Genomic DNA, 21,501 nt, shown 5'->3' on the forward strand with positions numbered 1-21,501 from the left:
CCGCTTTGAGACTCCTTTGGGTAGTGATAAAGCAGGATATCAAATCCAAACTACTACTACTACTACTACTACTACTACTACTACTACTCCCCTCCTCCCCTCCTCCCCATATATCCCTGCTGGCTCAAGTTGACTATGGTGGAAAGTCATGGCAGAGGAGGGGGGATGGTTGCTACAGAAACTACAGGGCTCTGAGGATTGGGCCCTGGAGATTAACCACTTCCCAGTGGGATCTGCACCGAATTCAGTGGATCCAAACCTACCAGTGCCCTGCTGTTTGTTACACAAGCAATATGACACGAGTGAAGTTGTTTTGCTGATTCCCAGTGATCAGATTCCAAACAGGGATGGACAAAACGAGAGTGACATGGTAAAGATGACAAAAAAAAATTAGTAGGGGACGGCATCCACAAGTTTCCTTTGCTTGTTATCCACTCCTGGCTTCAGGGACTGCCGATCTTGCCCTATTTCTCCACTTTGAAATTCTCTCTCTCTCTCTCTCTCTCACACACACACACACACACACACACACACACACACACGCACACACACACACAACTAGGAAAACTTGCTGGACCCTCTCCCCTCCTTGCCTAAACCCACAGTCACTCCCTGTCTGCCAAATATGTTAAAAAGTACTCTCTCTTCTTCCCAATCCCCTTGTTTTGCAAGGTGTGTGGGTTGAGAGGGTTTGAATGGGATGGGATGTGTGTGAAGTTTGGACTCGGGGACATCCTGACAGCAGGTTGTAAATCACCCTGACAGAAGCACATTCACTCTTTGGAACAGAGGGAGGATCCCTAAAAGAGGCTGTGGTTTGTGATTGATCTCCCACAGGAGCTCCTTGGCTCAGACAGAAAAGATGTTTTTGGCAAGGTGGAAGGGAACGGGAAGATGGACGTGAGACGGGGTGGTAGCCGAGAAGTGTTTTGGCTTTTAAACGATCTTCGGCAAAGGCAGTTAACCTTTTAGATAATTGTGATCAGAGATCGTTCATTTAAATACATTTGTGTTCCCTGCTTTTTGGTCTATCAGGATCTACAAGGCATCAATATAAACCAAACATATAAACCCATAATTTAAAAAAATGCAATGCTGTGGCACAGAAAAGCTAGTAACAACAGTAGTGTAGCATACCCTCCAACATTTCTCCAATGAAAATAAGGATGACCTAAGGAAAAGCGTGACATTCCAGGATCAAATTAGAAACCAGGATGTAAATCTGTAAATCTGTGACTGTCCCTGGAAAATAGGGACACTTGGAGTGTTTGGTGTAGATACATGGAGATGATGATCTACCACCTTGAGAAGGTCACCCAAAGCTGCATTCCTTGACTCAGAGTGCAAATCTCAGGAACCTGTAATGCTTGCCTCTGATATGACCATGAATGCAGTAAGAACAAGTTACTGCGAATTGCAGGTTGCTATGCTATTGCATCGTTGACCACCTCTGTGCTTTAATGGGCTGGTCAGTGCAAACCCTGTATAAAGTTGAAGAGCCATCAGTAGGGCTTCCCATTGGGGCATCTGCTTGGTCACTGTGAGAACAAGAAGGTGGGCTAGGTGGACATTTCCTCTCACTCAGATCTTCTGCTGATGGGACTCAATTGAGTCCCACCCGCGAACTATAAAATAATAAAATCCAGAATAATTTATTCAAACTAATTATCTAAAAACAAATGCAGTTTTGGTGGGCAATGAGATGTCTGGATTGTACACACCTGTCTGACTTTAGTAGGAACAGAGTTGCATCTTTGCTTGTGCCCCTATGCTGCTAAATGCTTTGATTTGTGTAGAAACTAAACAAATAAAGAGATAAGTGTGAGACAGTCAGGAGGGCTTCTCCAAATTATTGTAGTCGTCTGGCCAGATTAGAAGGGACAAGGCAGGTAACCTTCAGGCAAGCTGGTCCTGGGCCATTAAGGATTTATGCACTAACAATAAGACTTTCAACTTCACTTGGTGAAATACTGGCAGCCGGTGCAGTTCGTTTGGAAACAGCATAAGAAACTGATGTATGGGGCATGACTATGAAATCTCATGATTGCTCAACAACACTTTGTAAGTTTAATTCTAATACATAGCTTCACATATTCAGCATCATTTCCTTGCCACCTGTGGCCTCACTTTCTCTCCTTTCTTGCCCTGCAGTTGTCCAAGTCAACGTCTTAGACATGGAGACGGTGGCCAACTGGGCCAAGTTCACTGTCAACATCCTCTCGGTCTACAAGTGCAGAGACGAACGGGTGAAAAGGGGCGACAACTTCTTGTGGATCCACATGAAAGACCTGGCGTGCAAATGCCCCAAGATCCAAATCAGCAGGAAGTACTTGGTCATGGGGATCAGCGAAAACCCCACTGACCGGCCAGGACTAATGGCTGACAAGAACAGCTTGGTGATCCAGTGGAGGGATGCCTGGACTCGGCGGCTCAGGAAACTGCAGCGGCGGGAGAAAAAGGGGAAGTGCTTGAAACCGTGATTGGTTTAGGCTCGTGTCTGTTAATACATGCCTCCCTTCTCTCTCGTCCCCTGTGCACTGCACCCAGCAGACTGTTCCTAGAGACTCTGTACATATACATATCATGTGAATGGATGGACTCGCCTGTGTATAGTGTATATTTTGGCAATGATTCTTTGGGGGTGGGGGTTGCGTGCATGGGTCTTTTTTTAAAAAAAGTTTATTAAGAGTAACACAGTAATGACAAACCTTTAACAAGGAGCGAAGTGAAGGAGAAGGCTGGTGGGGCCGGTGTGAACTGAAGAGACTTGGAAGAAGACAGCTCAGAATGTCTCTGAGCAGGAGCATAATTCCCACCCTGTTTTTCTTTTTTTAAAAAAACAAAAACAAAACAATGACAGTGTTTTTCTGATCCTGCCAAATTCCAGAGGGACAACCACAGGAGCTGTCACTTACTGGGAAGGGGCGAGGTGGTGGGGGAGGTCAGGACGGCACATGTGCACCGACAGAGCCAATCTGGTGTTCCCATCTGCACACCCACAAATCGTTGCCCTTACTGCCATGTTATGCTTCCTACTTCCAGGAAGTGATGCCTCTTCCCACTAATCACTCCTAGATAGTCGTATTAAGTCTGTTAACAGTAATCTCTCTCTCTCTTTCTTTCTCTCTCTCTCTCTCTCACACACAGGCCACATTCACAACATACATTTAAAGCACTATCATGCCACTTTAAACAGCCATGGCTTTCGCCCAAGAAATCTTGGAGCTATAAGTTTGTTATGGGTGCTGAGTATCATTAGAAGGCCTCTATCCCCCTGCCCTCCTGTCAACCTAGCAGTTCGAAAGCACATCGAAGTGCAAGTAGATAAATAAGTACCACTACAGCGGGAAGGTAAACGGCGTTTCCATGTGCTGCTCTGGTACACCAGAAGCAGCTTTGTCATGCTGGCCACATGACCTGGAAGCTGTACGCCGGCTCCCTCGGCCAATAACGCGAGAAGAGCGCCGCAACCCCAGAGTCCGTCACGACTGGACCTAATGGTCAGGGGTCCCTTTACCTTTTTATCCCCCTGCCAAGATCTGCAATTCCCTGAGTTTCCTGTGAAAAGGGATTGACTGCTAAACCACCCTGGAATTGTGAGATAACTAGAAGTCTCCTAACAACTCCCAGTACCCTCAGAAATTACAGCTCCCATAATTCTTTGGGGGAAGACATAATGGTTTAAAGTTGTATGATAGCGCCTTAAAGGTATGGTGTGAATGTCCCCCCACCCCCACAGAAAACCCACCTTGGGATACCTTAAACAGATCTGTGGTAGGATTGTGACAGGAACTCGGAGGTGTTATCATCAGTTTGGAATGGCTTCCAAAAAAGCTCCACCCTGTTCACAGAGGCAGAAAAAGGGGTGTTTCCTCAAACATTCTCAGGGGGGATCGGGATTTTTTGGGGGGACAGCGCGGTTCCTTCTTTTGTTCTGCAAGCACCAAGAGCAGCAAGAGCAGAGCTTCTGTGATGACATCCTGGTACCCCTTCATAATGCCCCGGATGGTCTCATTGTCCCAGGGTTTTGTGGTTTGGGGTGACAGCGGGGGGAGTGGAGGCCCTCATGAAATAGCGACAGAGAATTTTTATCAAAATGGCCCTCTGTTGGGAGGGACAGGCAAAAATGAAGATGGTCTGCTGAGAAGTATTGCCTCATTGCTCTCTCTGTCTCTCTGACGCACATACACTGATAAATTTTCCCTTGCTCAATCAGATAAGTTTTAATTGAGCCATCAATTCAATCTGCACAAAATTGCATATGAGAAAAGCAAGTGTCCCAAATAAACTTTCTTCATAGATCAGGAGTGGAAAACCTTTCAGCCTGAGGACAGGCTTCAGACCTGGCCAAGACTCCAAATGGACGAGGTCAGAGGATAAGTGGGTGGGGCTTAAAAGTTAAAAATAAAGTGAAGCTGAAATACTGAATACAGGTGGTACCCATATGTCACAGTGGGCTTCCTTTTTAGAACAGTCCTTTCTCATTCGTTCTCACATGAAGAAATGTCAGATAGCACTTTCTATCTGCAGGGTTTAGCTTGGTTTTTACAAGTGATATAGGTAGGCACCTTTTCAGATGCTCAACATATTTTCAGTTGATTCATGTCTCTAACCCAGCCTTACCTGGTTGCCTGCAGATGTGGCTGGACTACGGTGACTGTGTTGGCTGGGACTGTTAAGCACTGAAGTAAAGAAGACAACAAAGAAGAATCTGGAGAGCAGTAGGTTGGGGGGAGGCTGATTTAAGCTGTCAGATGACTAAGATTAAGGCTGAACCCAGAGTTCTCAGTGGAGAAATTTCAGTTTGAATTTGGGAAGGCTGGGAGGGGCATGGGGACAAGTGCTCACCCCATTCCACATCCCCACAGGGAGCAGCTGTGGTAGTCATTGGTCATTGAAAAAGTAGTAGTGGGAAGATCTCCATTTTGTGCCCTTTTGGATCCCTCTCCCAATACCCATAATGCACCTTACTCCAATTTTGCTATCTACTGTTAGAACAGAGAAAATAGGTTGTAAACATGGGGCAAATGTGTCAGAGACTCTACCTTTTGCCTTCCACCAACTTTGGGCTTCATTGTTGACCACCACTGCCACCCCTTATACCTCTGTGTCTCTGTGTGGGTATCTCTTGTGTATGTGCTTGTTTTTTCCACCTGATGTATTGGTCTCTGGTCCATAAACACTTAAAGCCACAATAAGTCTGCTAGTCTTTAAAGTGAAACAAGACTCCTTCCCGCTTTTGTGCTCTGGTTTTTGCTCAGGGTTGTATTGAGTGCTAGTCCTAATCAGAGCAGACCCATTGAAATCGGTGGACACGGCTAACTTAGGCTCTTTCATTTCAGTGGGTCTCTGAGTAGAACTTAGTTGGAGGGCATCCTAAGATGCAAATTGTGAGGTGGGCTAATGCTCATCTTCCAGTCTCGCCTTGCTGCCTCCTGGCTTTCAGGACTACCAGTTGCTGTAGTTCTTTTGCTGGGAACCTGAGCTGCCTGCCCTTGGAAAGTTTGCATTTCTTGGTGGTCAGTGCCACCCCAAGACATTTGCCACCTGAAGCAAACAACAAGGTGGTGGACCCTCTTTAACATACAGAAGCTGTTTGAACTAGCAGCTGAGACTTATTTTGACACAGACAGTGGGACAGTGTCTTCCTGAGGGGAGCAGGCTGGCTTAGGGGACACAGGGCAGGTTGTCCTTCAACACCTTGCCGCCACTCCCTGCCCCTCCTCCCATCACCCAGCACCTAATATGACTTGACTAAGCTCTGCCTAATAGTAGAGCTGGCGTTGTTGGTTGAGGAACCACTTGGGGATAACATGACAGCCTCAACAAAACCTTCTCTTTTTTTAGCTCTTCTGGCTGTCGAGGAATGTCCGCATCTTGTATCTAACTGCCATATAAATTTGGATGGGTTGAAAACATGTAAGCTGCACAGCTCATTCCCACCAAATACTGAACAGAAGATAGACCTACACACAGAGCTGCACACAAACAAGCTAAGGATCTTTTAATGTCTGTTCCTATCTCATCCGATGCTTAATTCATCTGCTCTGATTAGACAGTAAGCTTTTCTTACTGTGACTAAGAAATTGCCAGCCAGTCCTATACAGTGGTACCTCGGTTTGCGAACGCAATCCGTTGCACGGAGGCGTTCGCTCGTCGAGGCATTCACTCACCGAAGGCACACTTCTGCATGTGCACGAAGCACCAATAGAGCGCTTCTGTGCACGCACACGCTGCACAGATCGCTTTTGCACATGCACGAGCTGCGCAGATTGTGTCTGCGCATCCGACGCCGCAGAACCCGGATGTAAACATTTCCGGGTCTGCGGCATTCATAAATGGAGGTTTTCGTAAACGGAGGTAGTCGTAAACTGAGGTTCCACTGTACTTGCAAGCTTTCTGTGATATCAGGGGCCCCAAAGAAGGTCTAAGGCATTATGTCTTGTCATTGGCTTGCTTCAACAATGTCACATCTGCCTTCTGGCTTCCATTGGCTCAATGGTTCTGATGTCACTGAAGGGTTTTCCTGAAGTGTTGCCATGACTGCCTACTGGTTGCTATTGGCTCAGCTTTTCTGACATCACAGAAAGTGCACCAACATCACAGAAAGTGCTCCAATGTCACAGAGGATTTGCACACTTAGGACCAAACATTTAACTGCATGTGGAAAGTGGGGAAAATAATGACATATGAACTCTGGAGCCCGGAGACACTTAAACAGAACAGTCTATCTCATGTATAGCAATGCCTTTCAATTCTTAAAACCAGCCTTTTCATTGTTTTTAGTACTTTGGTTTAATAACAGCTGCTATTTAAAGTCACCAACGGATCACTGCAGAGGGTTTGTAGGTACACAAGGTTATCCTGCCATCTGTTTGGTGCAAAGAATGATGATTTCATCAGCTTGAACAAGTGCATAATGAGATGATGAGCACCTTGGCTCAGTGCCAATGTTAATTCTTTTTAGCAGCAGTTTCAAAAGCCATCTGGCTGCTGTTTCAGCATAGTCTAAGCACTTTCATTGTTGTTTTACCCATATGACTTGCAAGGCAGGTCCAGCCAGGGTACATGAATGCTTTCGTATAGGAGCCAGGCAACATAAGGCCACAACATTGCCATGTCCGGTCTGCCCAAGCTTTTTCCTTGAAGAGCATATCTCCTCATTGCCCATCGGGAATGACTAAAGCACCTGAGGCCACCATTTTGTCAGCTGCAGGGGCAAGTGGAGGTTCAGGGAGATAGCATCCAAATCTTAGAGGGCCCAAATGCCAACACCTCCCTTTGGTTTGCGGGAATTTTAAAAAAATTCATACACATTTTTGAGGAAACATCAAGCCAAGCAGCTGCAGATACTACCACCTTAATTTTCCCAGAATGCCTCTGGGCATCAACATACAGTCCAGGGGCATTCTAGAGAAATTAAGATGACTGTAGCTTGTCTGTGGAGCACCCCCCCCTTCTGCCCCCTGGTAAGTTCAGTGGGCAGACACCACACCAGATCAGTTATGGGGTGGTGCTTGTTCATAGCCCCCTCACACCTGTTGCCAAGTCTCCTGGTTAGTGCAGTGACATCCTCCTTCATATTTTCATCTTGCTCATACCTGTAACTCAGCCAGCCAGCTCCCCCTGCTTGGAAGGATTTCCTTTCACAGCTCTGAAAGAACCTCCTGAGGTTGAAAGCCCACCCTATGCAGCCCCCCCCCAAAAAAAACAACCCGCTGCTGCTACTCACCCCCATGCCAGATTGGATAATTTTTTTATGATGCGTAAAGCATCACTGTTTGACGAACCATAAATGCTACTTCTCATAAGATGTTGTTGATGTTCACTTGCTTATGATAATGTGTGTTTCAGGCACAATTTCTTCTTTGCAATGCATGAAAGCAAGAAGGATAGCTCACCCTACTTCACTTTAAATGTGCAGAAGCAATATACCTATGAATACTCAATACTCAGCAGAACGAACAACTAGGGGAAGAGATTTCCTTTATGTCCAGACACATTGGCTTTCTCTCTGTTGTAAATAGAATGTTGGAGTAGGTATAGGATGATGCTGTACTCAAACTCCCATCAGCCCCAGCTAACTTAGCCACTGGTCTGGAATGGTGGGAGTTGTAGTCCAAAATATCTGGAGAGCCACCTCTAGACAAGATTAAAATGGTGGCTGAATCCAGCAAGAGTAGTCTTACCATGCCAATGAGAAATGGAACAAAGAGTAATAGATTGACTGTGGCATACAGCAAGGGTGGACTTTGGTAATATGGTGCCCTGAGCTTGGACAAAATTTGGCATGCCTCCTAAATATTTCTTATTTGCATCCCCTCAGCTCGGCAACCTCCCACACTACCCTAAATCCAGCACTGCATATAGGCTGTAGATCTAAGAAGTATACTGCCAAAGGCAAAGAAGTGGGTATCCCAGTAGAGATAAAATAGTAAGGCTATTTATTTCAAAGCTTTGGTTTCTGTCTTTCTTGGTAATCCAGCTAGGATTTCAAATGAGCAGTGGATGCTAAGGTGACAGTCTTAAGAACACAGTCATGATGGGGAAAGTCTTACTAAGAAGGGTGGCTTATATGAGAGGTGTTTTATTTGTTTTTTGTTTTAAGGAAATAATTAAATGTCAGCTTTCAAATTAAATTAAAGTGCAGTCCTAAACCTATCTACTCAGAAGGAAGTCCCATTGGGTTCAAGGGATCTTACTCCCAGGAAGATTGCATATAGGATTACAGCCTTAGTGTGTTAAGTCTATAGATCCAGAAGTATGGATGCTTTTGGAATCTGATGACTAAGGAGTCACCCAATCAAATGTGCAGATTTGAATGTAGGTGCTCGTCAGATTTTTACCTTTCCCCAAATATTGTCACACAGTCCTTGGCTCAAATCCTGCTCCCATCCCACAAGCATTTTAAAATGTTGATTTTGAGGTAAAATTAACATTTTGAAATGTGTATTTTGAGAGCGAATACATTCAAACATATTTACAATTTTCAACACAAACTTGTGTAAGTTTTTTTAATGTTGCAGATTAATGCAAATAACAGGATCAAAAGTCCTTGTGGAAATGGCACATGTGAAAATGGCATGGACTGAGAGTAGTAGACTAATTCCTCCATCCCTGCCCGGAAGTTTTCCCTCTCTTCAAATACCTCCAGATTTGTTGGTTGTTCAGAGGGACATTTTCCCAAGTCAACGAGGTGACAGCCATCAAAACTGAAATATTTTGAAATAGATTGTTGGAGCTTCTTTGTCAAGGATTATTTCTTTGTGGGTTCTAAATCATCTACAAAGCCCTATTGTTCAAGCATACCAGATGTCACACACGGAATGTTTGCATTCAGTATACATGATATTGTTAGACTTGCACACAGTGGAGGCTGAGGCAGGTGAGGCCCTGCTACACCAATCCCAATCTGCCCCCAGCCCGCCCCCAAGCTTCTTGCCTTCTTACAACCAGTCCAACAGGCGGCGGTGGTACCTGTCAGCTTCCTCCTCCTCCTTAATCACATGGTTGCCCTTGAAGAACTCAGCAGGAAAGAGGATGGGAGCAAATCTAGAATTAGTTGGCCACACCTATCATTGGCTCTGGCTCCACCTAGTGTTGGGCTGTCTGCATTCTGCCCCACCAGTCCCAATGGGCACCAGCCCCCACTGCTTGTGCATGATGTTCTAATGCAGGGGTGGCCAACTCCCAAGAGACAGCAATCTACTCACAGAGTTAAAAACTGGCAGTGATCTACCCCATTTTGTGGGGTTCAGGTCAAAGTTGTTGAGATTTTTTTTAGGGAGGAGGAAAGCCCCCCTTTTTTAAGGGAAGCCAAAGTTGTTGAGCTTCTTTGGGGGGAACCGGTCATCTACCAGTGATCTACCACAGACATCCGGTGATCTACCAGTAGATCACGATCTACCTGTTGGACATGCCTGTTCTAATGGATCATATCGTACCAGCTTTTTTTGCTCCTAAAGCTTTTCAAAAGTGTAGTTGATGCACACGGGTAACACTTCATGCATCCAATGAAGTGGGATCTAAGTCCCTGAAAAGTTTATTCTACAATAAAGCTGATGCTACAAGACCCTTTGCTGGTTATACTGCAACTAAAACAGTCACTATTATACAGAAAAGCCATACTTGAAACATGAATGCATCATTCAGAACTTAATAAGGTAGGCACGTCTTTTGTGCTTGAATATCCATTCCAGAAAAGACAATACATTTTGAGCAGCAGCCTTAGGACATTTATAGTGGTGCGTTTACTCCAGCGGTTCATGTGGACGGAATCCGCATTTGAGAGCATTTAGGACAACGTGTTCTTGAGAATGCGTTCTAAGGTTGTTAATGCAACCTATTTGCAAGCCACCTCTCTCTGCATGGAAACATATATCCTTCTATCACACGATCCAGGGCCACACACTTCAAGAGCACAGTAATTATGGGACAAGTTACTGTGGGAGTAACCATTTCATCACTTGAATGAGCCATCAGCAAAGGAGTAGATGGAGAAAAACTGTGCTTTCCAATAACAGGGCGCAAGCTAATGTTATTAGCTTACAGATGAGGTTGAGTGCTGGTTTGTAATTGTACATTTGCAAAGAACTCCTGCTTTGTTTATGAGAATTAAATAAATAAAAATGTTTCTTTTTTTATGACCGAAATAAAAACTCCTTCATGTTTCAATCTGAAATGCAAAAAAAAGTTAATGGGTTTTTCCAGGTGATCAATTTATAAGAGCCTAGTAAGTGTATGTTATAACACATTTGTTCCAGCAAGGTGTGTATGTGTGTGAGTATGCATGTGTAAGAGAGAGGGGGGTTAAGAATTGTATCAAATATCCAATGTTTAATTAGAGAATATTCCATGGATCATCAATATCAAAAATATTGTAAAATCTGTACTCATGCCACCTTTTCTATATACTTACCATGTCCATGCTGTGTATTTCCCCTTCCCCTTGGTTTTTCTCCTTTTCTCAAAGATGTATACCTGCTAAATAAGAAATAACCAGTTGAGACAGGGAGAGAGGGAGAGGGAACATACCCTAACATAAGGGGATGGGGCATACCTTCCAACTCCCGGTTAAAAAATCCGGGATCAGCAGCACTGGCACCGGAAGTCGCTTCCAGACATGCATAGAAGCAACTTCGGGTGCTGCTCTGCCCGATTTCTGTTGCCCAGACATGGGGAGAGCAGCCGAAATCAGTTCTGTGCATGTCCAGACATGCGCAGAAGGAGCCTCCCTGGCAGGTACTGAAATCTGGGGGATTTACAGGATTTTTTTCCAATCCGGGCTGCCAGCGGGAATCGGTTTAAAATACGGGGGTTTCCCATGAAAAACGGGAGACTTGGCAGCTATGGGATGGGGTAGTCATTGGAGCTACATAGTAGACTGACCTGATTAACAGGCCCCAGTGAAACTCAGTAAGACCTTCGAGTCTTAAGTGTCATTCTGCTGGCTGTGGCCTTGCGTGTCCATACCAAAGTCCTGCTCTGACGGCACCAGTGAACCAACCACATTCTGGTCTGTGGTGTTAATAGCCTCACTTGACTTGCCTGAATTTTCTTCTTCCAACTAACTGGCAACTTGGATAATTAAACATCCAAGGCTTGCATCATAGGTGGTAGTGAAGGAGAACATGTATTTCAGTTGCATTTAAAGGCAAACCTAATTCACACTTTCTGAAACAATATGCAAACTGAAACATAGCCATCATTCAATATTTGAGTTCCTCTGAATTCAGCAATGTGTACAGTATTCTCCAGCCAAGCAATGTGTACAAAAACACAAATGCTAGGGTAAAGATTGCATTAAGATGTATATATTAGTGGAAATAACATGGCATTAGGGGAAAGTGTGGCGTTTGGGGAAATTGCTTTGCAAAAAATGCATTTGTTGGACAAAATTGCATATAAAAATGTGTGCAATGGGGAAAAAATTGCACTAACATGCTGATGGATTTTCACTAGGGCTTTTTTAAACAAATGCAAACTGATGTAGAAATGTGGAGAGCAGAACTAAAGACTGGAAAAATTAGGAACTGAGAGAAACAGAAATTGAGAGAGTCGCCCATTTCCTATCCCAAACCTACTAAAAATTGAAAGAAATTCCGAAGTGCCCTACCATTTAGGCAGAAAACAGAGGCCTCAATCGTAGGGGGAAGAAAACTTTTGAGAAACTGAAGGGCAGCACTACTGAATATTCTCCTGTTTCTCTGTTTACTAATTATGGGCAAAACTGAGGGTGGTTATGGCTGTTGCTCTACGTAGACCAGCCACCTGTTGAGGTTTCCACACATACTGTATTTTCTTTACCTCCACAGCTGTAGGGTCAAGGAAAGAGTTTGGTTCTTTCTTTCTTTCTTTCTTTCTTTCTTTCTTTCTTTCTTTCTTTCTTTCTTTCTTTCTTTCCTTCGTCCCTCCTCCTTCTTCTTCTTCTTCTTCTTCTTCTTCTTCTTCTTCTTCTTCTTCTTCTTCTTCTTCTTCTTCTTCCTGTTTTCATAATTTTTCTTTTTGCACCATCTCCATGAATAATCCAAATTCTACCGGCCGTTTTATAGGCACCTATAAAAGCAATACTCTACCCTCAGTCCAGCCAAAATAGAGGAGGCTGGCCAAGCAAGACGGAGTTTACAGCCAAAGAACATGGATGAACAAGAGGAAGCCATAAACTGATTGGTTGGCCTGCTCCTTGTTTTCTTAAGGAAGAGTTAAAGGTGGGGGAATGGTTGGGGTCAGCGCGGTCAGCCATCTGGCAAAACCTGCTGGCTTCCTTCTGTGAGTGTTTTCCCAGTGCTGTGGTGATGGAGAGTATGAGGTTAAAGGGACCAAGGCTATAGGACCTCAACTTGTCCCAGTTGACGCTACCTCATGGCTCAACTATGCTTCCCTGTCCCTCAACTTGCACACGGTTGACCTCTCCCTGCTCTTACATACTTCCTCAAGAGCACCAAGGCTTACAAGAAGCTGCATCTGTGCGAACATATGACGGTTGAGCTTTTGAGGACACAGAAGAGATGCTGACAGAGTGTTCCACATTTCACAAGGTGTGGATGAGGCAACACAGGTGGGAGCAAGAGCCTACAGGGCTGGTTCCCTGTGACAGAATGCATTTCTGTGTGCAGTGAATTTCAGTCCAATTAAAACAGGGCTTCTCCTTCCCTTCTAATTGGTAGGACTGGCCTGCAGCTCCAAGTCCTGGTTTCATTACCCCTCTTCCCCTTCTTGTGCTCTGGAGCAACAGAAATCTGGATTTGAGACTGATCTCTTATGATTCTGCACATCACCAAACTGAAGTGTCAATGACAGCCTAACAGAGGCAAAGGAGCCTAACCAGATTTTGCTGGACCTGTATTTCCCATCAGCCTGAGCCAGCATGGCCAATAGCCAAGGTTTATGGGAGATGTAGTTCAGCAGCATTTGGAGGTCGAAAGCTTAGCCACCCCTGGCCTAAAAATGTGGCCTTCAAAATGTTTCTGAACTCCTAACTCACATCAGCCTGAGCCAGCATGGGAGTTGTAGTTCAGCAGCATCTCAAGTATAATCAAGTATAATCCTGGATTCTCCTGCAGTTGTAGAAAGATACAAACCATGGATTTATGGGTGCTTGGGACAAGCCTGGCATCGTCCCACAAGGTGGATTCAGTGAGTCGCCTCTCAACGTGTGAAATTTTCCATCTTCCCTTGAAGACCCCCTGACTGGGACTGGCAAACCTGGCCCCTCTAATAGTGTAATAAACCACAATGCCTTTGTAAGAGCACATTCTGTATTTATACAACAGCCCATGTATACAAGGGATTAAAATAAACCATTTATTCCTTCATCTTGGACAAATCACATTATCCAGAAACTCCAAGGAGCAGAGCTTTCTGTTGTCAAAATAAACACTAGCCTGTTCCCCCACCCCTTTCAAGAACCCACACAGTGCAAAATAAATGGCTTCGGCCTACCAGATGCACAGCACGTAGGGAGGAAAGTTAATGGTAATAAAGCATTGTAGGGTCCAAGACAAATGGAAGCACTTTGCTTATTGGATTCACTTCATTATTGTGTCTGCCCTTCTTGTCCACTCTTATTCCATGACCTAATTTCCCCCCTCCAAATGGCTAATGATTTTGAATGCCTGAATGCCACAGCTTTCAGAGACAACCCAGTTGCCAATTTCATCTCATTAGTGAAAATGAAAACTCTTCCAAAGAACAGAGCCAAACCCAGCCAAATATTTCTTCCTGAGACAATGGCATGGACCTCCACTGTAGTAAGACTTTTCTGTTCAATGTCACAGCACAGTCCGCTAAACTGCATGTTCTTCAGTGGGTGCCGCAGATCATATCTTGAGGAAGATAGTCATAAGAAGAATGAAAGAAGAGCCAAAGATCTAATCTAGCAGTAAGGGAGAAATTGGTTATCAGCAACTAGCACAAGTCACTAGCAGGGGATGGGATGGTGGAGCAGAGACACTTACCTGACAAGTGGAATGCCACAGGGCTCATTGTTGTTCAACATCTTTATAAACAACTTGGATGAAGGAATTGAGGGGATGCCCCTCAGATTTGCAGATAACACCCAGCTGGGAGGAGTAGCTAACACCACTGAATCGGGATTCAAGATGACCTTAACAGGTTGGAGAACTGGGACAAAACTAACAAAATGAATTTCAACAGGGACAAATGTGAAGTTCTACACTTAGGCAGGAAGAATCAGCTGCACAAATGTAAGATGGGGGACACCTGACTTGCTAGTAGTACATGTGAAAAGGTTGTAGGTGTCTGAGTAGACCACAGTCTTAACATGAGTCAACAGTGTGATTCGGCAGCATAAAAAGCTAATGGTATGCTAGGCTGCATCCTCAAAGTCCTCAAAGTTCCTTCCAACTCTACGATTCTATGACCTCCTGGCAAGTGAGCTGCTGCCGAGTTCCAAGGGGGAGAGGTGGGAGAGACCAGGCTCCACTGGTGCATTTGTACTGCAGTGACCTCATTGCTATCTCTCCCCTTCCTGTCTCAGTAATAAGCAAAGACTTTCCTTCCGGGAAGTCAGATACAGCTTCACTCCCACTATGCCATCTTCCTGCCATATTAAACGTTATAGTAATTATTGACGTGCTCTGGTCCATGGGGTCACGAAGAGTCGGACACGACTAAATGACTAAACAACAACAACAATTATTCCTCAGTTTGCATCTGTACATATAAATTAGAACTTGCAAATGTATCCTCTGCCCCCCCCCCTTTGCAATGCGTAACCTGCCACCTACTCAGTCTACTTATTGAAGTGTTTAGAGGCCATCTTCAAACCAATAAATTGTCTTAGTTAAGGCATATACCGAGAGGCCTGTAGCCAAAGATTTTGTGGTAAGGAGGACCAGTTGCCAAGGAAGGAGGCAGAAATCATTGCAAAACAGAAATACAGATAACTAATATCTATTAAATTTATTTGATTGCATTCAATATTAATAACATTTAAATGTTATAAGATATAAAAATAAGGACCTACTGCTTATCAGTTATTATAGTGCTTTTGTCCTCATTGTTGATTTGGGATCATTCTGCAGTACGATTTCCAACCTGTTTGTGTTGCTCATCTTTGAGTATGGTGGGGTATGATTTGTACTTCTTATAGGATGGTTGGGTGAGCAGTTTTAGACTTGCACACACCCACACCCACAAAACCCATGTTTTATTGTATTTTCTTTATTCATTTGTATGTGTGTTTAAATGTTTGTAAGCTTCTGTATCTTTTATGGATCTGTAAGTTTGTTAGAGAGAAAAAGTTGTATAGTGAGCAACAAATAAATGGCATGATGATGGTGGTGATGATGATGATAATATTCATGGTGTAGTGGTTAGAGTGTTAGACCAGGAGCTGGGAGACCCACGCAGCCATGTAGTTCACTGGGTGGCATTGGGCCAATCATAGGATTTCAGTCTAACCTACCTCACAGGGTGGTTGTCAGTATAAAAATGGGGATTGTATGTCACTTTGAGTTCCTTGAATGAGATATAAATGTAATCAATCAATCAGACAATTATTGACAGAATACTAGAAGGAGGGAGTGATTGTGTTCGATATCCATGGGTTGTTTTGTAAGAAGCAATTGGGTGGCATATTCCTGTCCATTTCTGCCTTATATCTTCACAAGCAAAGGGTGTAGAAACTTAAAACAACAACAAAACTAACAGTTGGGAGACGGGGTAGCACATTTATTTTCTGTTATTTCATTTTATTCTGCAGCCTGAAATTTTTATTGAAAACTGAAAGGATAGGATGTAAATTAAACTACGGTAAATTAATGAATTCATTACATTTCTGAGAAGCCTGACTCATTTAAGTCACCCCATCAGCCCAAGGGCTACAGCCCTGCATGACCTTGACTTCCCTTTTGCTTAGAACAGCTACCAGAGATAAACATCTGGCGTGCTCACCTTTTCCCATACATCTCCACTGGCATCCTCTTTGGCTATAAACCCCAGTGACTCTGTTTGTACATTTCCTCTGAGTCCCATTATTAATATTCTGGACGAGGAGATCTCATAAACTCCCATCTGGAAAAGCAGATCAGGGAGGGGTGGGAGATACGTCCCAATGTGCCATAAAGCACATTGACCATTGCTTTCAAACACATGTGGCGACATGCAGAACATGCATGGGGGAAGCCGAGCCAGTTTTAACGGCATTTAAAATAGGTGGCTCTGATGTAATTGGAATTTTAGGAGCAGCCTGAAATTAGGATCTGATTGTGCATCATATATTTTGAACCTCGGGGAAGGGTGACTGAGCCAGCTATGCACTAAATACCTTTTATACTTGGTCATCTTTGTTTTTAAAGGAGGTGGGTGGGTTAGACCCTGCTCTTTCTCTGAAATATAACCAGAGGGACACACACACACAGAGTATATATCCATCTGAATGTAGCAGTCTCCAAAGAGGTGGGATTTATGTAGCCATCAGTTCTGGGGAAGGCAAGATGCAAAGGACCAGTGGAAAAGTAAATAAATAAAGTTTGGCTCAGTCTTCCATGCCTAGGTCTGTACCTCCCTCCAGTTAGCAGCCCCAATAACCTGGGGAAATTGCAGAAGCAAAGTGACCAAAATTGGGGCAGTATTCCGGCATGCTGTTCTTTCCTGCTTCTTTCATCAAGGACCCATGGCAGAACAGAAGCATGTGTGTGTGGAAAGGGGAGTTACATTGTCCAATGTAAGTTACAATATAAATAGATATCAGTTCAAATATAAATAAATGGCATTCTCTCGGATTTGAGAAGGTACTTTAATTCAGCTTTGTAATGCAATATCCCACGTCTTAAACAACCAATGATCCAAAGACGGAATGGGGCAGGTTTTTCCAAAATATAGCCATCCACAACACTTTTGCAACAACTAGTCAGTTGAAAATCCGGCCCTTTTCTTGTTTCTTTAAAGACTTTCTTCAGATATGCCAGTAATATGATGATGTGATTTGACCATAAGTTCATCCTTCCTCCCACACCTACAAGATTCTGGAAAGCTCTGCCCAGAGCTGAGTCAGACTATGTTGCAAATGGCCAATGCAAACAGTGATGGGCTAGGCTGAGCCAAACAAGGGATGGCTTATGGCCCATTGAAAACTATGTCTTGCAACAGGTTCTTTCCACCACTGTTTGTCACAACAGCTTTTTACTATGGTTTTGAAATCAGCAAAGATTTGCTCTGGCTGCTTGGAGAGAATGACATTTATTTAGCAGCTGTATCTGGTCCCCATTGAGAGTGGAAATGAACAAATATCAACAGTAGGCAGACACAGAGCAAAATAAGTCCCCCTTTGCACTATACATTTAAAGCAGTATCACATCACTTTAAAAATTCATGGCTTCTTGCAAAAAATCCTGGGAAGTGTAGTTTGTTAAGGGTGCTCAGAGTTTTTAGGACACCCTTATTCCCCTCATAGAGCTACCACTGACAGAGTTTCCTGGGAAGAGCGATGGACCATCAAGCCATTCTGAGCATTGTAGCTCTGTGCTAGGGGAACAGGGGTCTCCTAACAACTCCCAGCACCCTTAACAAACCACAGTTCCTAGGATCCTTTGTGGGGAAATCATGGCAGCTTAAAAGTGTATGATATTGCTTTAAATCTATACTGCAGATGGGGTCTAATTCTAGTTGTGTCTCCATCCTCTGTAGTATCAGGTTCTACAAGGTCAACACTTTGAGGAGAAGGAAGCTGACAGCCAGTGCCCCCCAATGACTGGATGTAAGTAAGAAGATAGGTGGGAGATGGCTGAGATTGGACCAAGACTGGTGGGGCTGTGCCCATTTACCCTAATAGACCTCCCCACACTGGGATGCCAGAGGGGAGGGGTTGGGGGCAAACTGTGGTGGGTATGGGTATGGGGGTGGGTGAGGTTTAAAAAGTTTCTGGCAGGTATGGGAGAAGTACAAAGGGGTAGACAGGGTTGGTAAGCAGAGCAAGCAAGGGGTGGCAGTACCTAATATCAGTGTCCTGGAAGAAGCAAAGATCACCAGTGTTGAAGCAATGATTCTTCAGCATCAACTTCGTTGGACTGGTCATGTTGTGCGGATGCCTGATGATCATCTTCCAAAGCAACTACTCTATTCCCAACTTAAAAATGGAAAGTGTAATGCTGGTGGTCAACAAAAAGAGGTTTAAAGACTGTCTCAAGGCAAATCTTTAAAAATGTAGTATAAACACTGACAACTGGGAAACCCCGACCTGCGAGCGCTCTAGTTGGAGAACAGCCTTTACCAAAGGTGTCATGGGCTTTGAAGACACTCGATCTCAGGACGCAAGGGAGAAACGTGCTAAGAAGAACGCACGCTTGGCAAATCCACACCGTGATCAACTCCCGCCCGGAAACCTATGCCCCACTGTGGAAGGACGTGCGGATCCAGAATTGGCCTCCACAGTCACTTACAGACCCATTTTAAAACAGTGTTTATGGAAGACAATCTTACTCGGATACGAGTGATCGCCAAAGAAGAATAAGAATAGATATAATCTACAGGAGATAAGTTCATCAAAGATGCAGAACCCTGTGTACAACTTCATAATAATACAATTGAAATAAACAATACAAATTAAGAAAGATGTTCGTTTACTGTAATCAAAACACCTGCATTTTAACACTGTAATAAGCATTTAATATTACATTGTGACAAAGCAATTAATGTTAACATTACATCTCATCTTCTAGAATTCTATGAAAGGTTGTCACATAGTTGTGAATTTTACTTTCTGCTGTCCTTACTGTTGTGTATTGCTAAGAGGAAAGAGGTTCCATAAGCAATTGGCCAGGAAAGGCTTACAAAGGAAAAAAAAACCATACCCAAGAATTGCAGTGAAGGACTCATCTGTTAGGGCAAATGGGGCACTGCCCCACCAACTTGAGTCTGCTCTCAGCCAGGCTCCACCTGCCTGCTTTGTGGGCCTGTATCTTTCCATGTCCAACGTTTTTGCAGAGGACTTGGATCTCATTGAAGAACTTGGATGTCAAGGATTGTCAAATTGCCCAATGACAGCAAACTGAAAGATTTGTGTCATCAGTCAGCATGGGATCATGGATGATAATATGTTGGTTTTGGATGTAGATGACTCATGATTAAATCCAATGTTTCATTTGTGCCATAGTTCCCCAGGACTTAGCCTTGGGCTTTTCAAAGCAAGGGCTCAGCTGTGGATATGCTGATAAATAGAATAATAATAATAATAATAATAATAATAATAATAATAATAATAATTTTAAAGGTCAGCTTCCAAGCATTTGCTGTACCACCAATAATCACAAATTGCCAGTTTCCTACCAGGCAAGGTTCAAGGTCCTTTTGTTTATGCACAGAGCCCTAAACAACTTGACTGAGCAGGATTTCCAGTTAACCACTTGGAACATTTTAATTTTTTTCCCACGCACAGAGTACTCACAGTCTCCAACTATGAGATGCTTAGCCTTAACATTCCTGAGCACTGAAACTCACCATCACGGTCTGCTTGTGAACCTTACTGAGGCACCTTTCTGGCCACTGCCTGAGTGTAGGGACCACTAGTATGAGCGACCGTGGCTGGAGGGTCATATTCAGCCCTGGGCCTGAGGTTCCTGATCCCTGGAATAAAGCATGGCAGCATTATTCTTTTTAACTGATAACTCAACAATCCTTTTGCATCAATTTAAGAAATGCCTCCCACACAGCTTCCTAGAAATGTCCTATGTACAAGCAAAATCCCCTCCTTCTTTTTAACATTTCCACCTCTGAACCAAGTAGAGTTGGTAAGAAATAGCAGACAAGGTGGGGATATGCACTGAAGCCAGCCAGGCCACTTTTCTTAATATCTTTTTCTCCATCTCTCTTGCCCAAGCACCAGCCTTTCCTTTCCATCCCTTCTCAGGAGTATCAGGATTGCGGTTTGTTCCTTTCAGCTCATGGCTAATCAACCTTGCTCAAAGGTTCAGATGCAACCCGCCATTCCTCTCTCAGCTCATTTGGCGGGGCGGGCGGGAGGCACATCTGCTTATTTGGTTCCAGAGAATTCATTTCATCTTGCCATTGGGCCATTTATTTATTTATTTCCCCTGGCCAGCTTTTCTTTAAAAAGCCTGTCTCCCTTGATTTAGTGAGCCAATAGTGGCGGGGAGAGAAAAGGAGGAAAGGAAGAAAATGTAATGAATAAAGGGCAATGAATAAAAGGCTTTTGGAACATCTGGAGTTGCTCTTAGGCAACGCACAATATCCCAGCCCAGATGTTGGGAGACGGCCTTCTGCTTGTGAACATGTCAACATGTAGAATTCCATTCACACCACTTTTATTCCTCTTTTTTTGCCTGACCTGTCTTGGCCACTTGATTGGCTCCATCCAAAGTTGAGGGGTGTGTGTGTGTAATTTCATTCATTCAAAAAGGCTTATAAGCCTTTGAAGAGGACTGTCCTCTTATATTACTCAATATACCTGTGACCCTCCAGATGTTGCTGCCATCAGCCCCAGTCAACATGAGCAATGATCAAGGGTGATGGGAGTTGGGGTCCAGCAACATCTAGAAGATTGTACGTTCCTCAACCCTGCTCGACGAAGTTTACAGCAGGGGTGCAAAATCTGTGAGTTGAATCCAACTAAGTTATACTGGCATGCTCTGGTCCATGGGGTCACGAAGAGTCGGACACGACTAAACGACTAAACAACAACAAAGTTATACTCAGAGTAGACCCACTGAAATTACTAGACCTAAGTCATGAAAAGGACTACCCTGTTTCCCCCAAAATAAGACATACCCATAAAATAAGCTGTAGCAGGATTTCTAAGCATTTGCACAATATAAGCCATACCCCAAAAATAAGACATAGTGATAGGCGCAATTCTGGAGGGCACCAAGGAAGAGGCGAGGCTGGACGCATAATAAAAATAATACATCCCCTGAAAATAAGCCATAGTGTGTCTTCTTGAGGAAAAATAAATATAAGACAGTGTCTTATTTTCGGGAAAACACGGTAGTACTGGCTACAACCCTGCGGTCCTCCAGATGTTGT

At 43.9% G+C, this 21,501-nt stretch overlaps 1 protein-coding gene across 1 annotated transcript in view; it reads left to right on the plus strand.

Annotated features, from left to right (window-relative positions):
- NTN3 (netrin 3) overlaps nucleotides 1-11,057 on the plus strand; it is a 127,249-nt gene extending 116,192 nt beyond the window's left edge. The window contains exon 8 of the mRNA XM_035131239.2: nucleotides 2,152-11,057. Within this exon, the coding sequence (XP_034987130.1) occupies nucleotides 2,152-2,480 (329 nt within the window). The 3' untranslated portion in view covers nucleotides 2,481-11,057. The remainder of the gene's footprint in view (nucleotides 1-2,151) is intronic.
- Nucleotides 11,058-21,501: the final 10,444 nt, after the last annotated feature.

The sequence above is a fragment of the Zootoca vivipara genome, chromosome 14, assembly GCF_963506605.1.
Source record: "Zootoca vivipara chromosome 14, rZooViv1.1, whole genome shotgun sequence".
Lineage (NCBI taxonomy): Eukaryota > Metazoa > Chordata > Lepidosauria > Squamata > Lacertidae > Zootoca > Zootoca vivipara.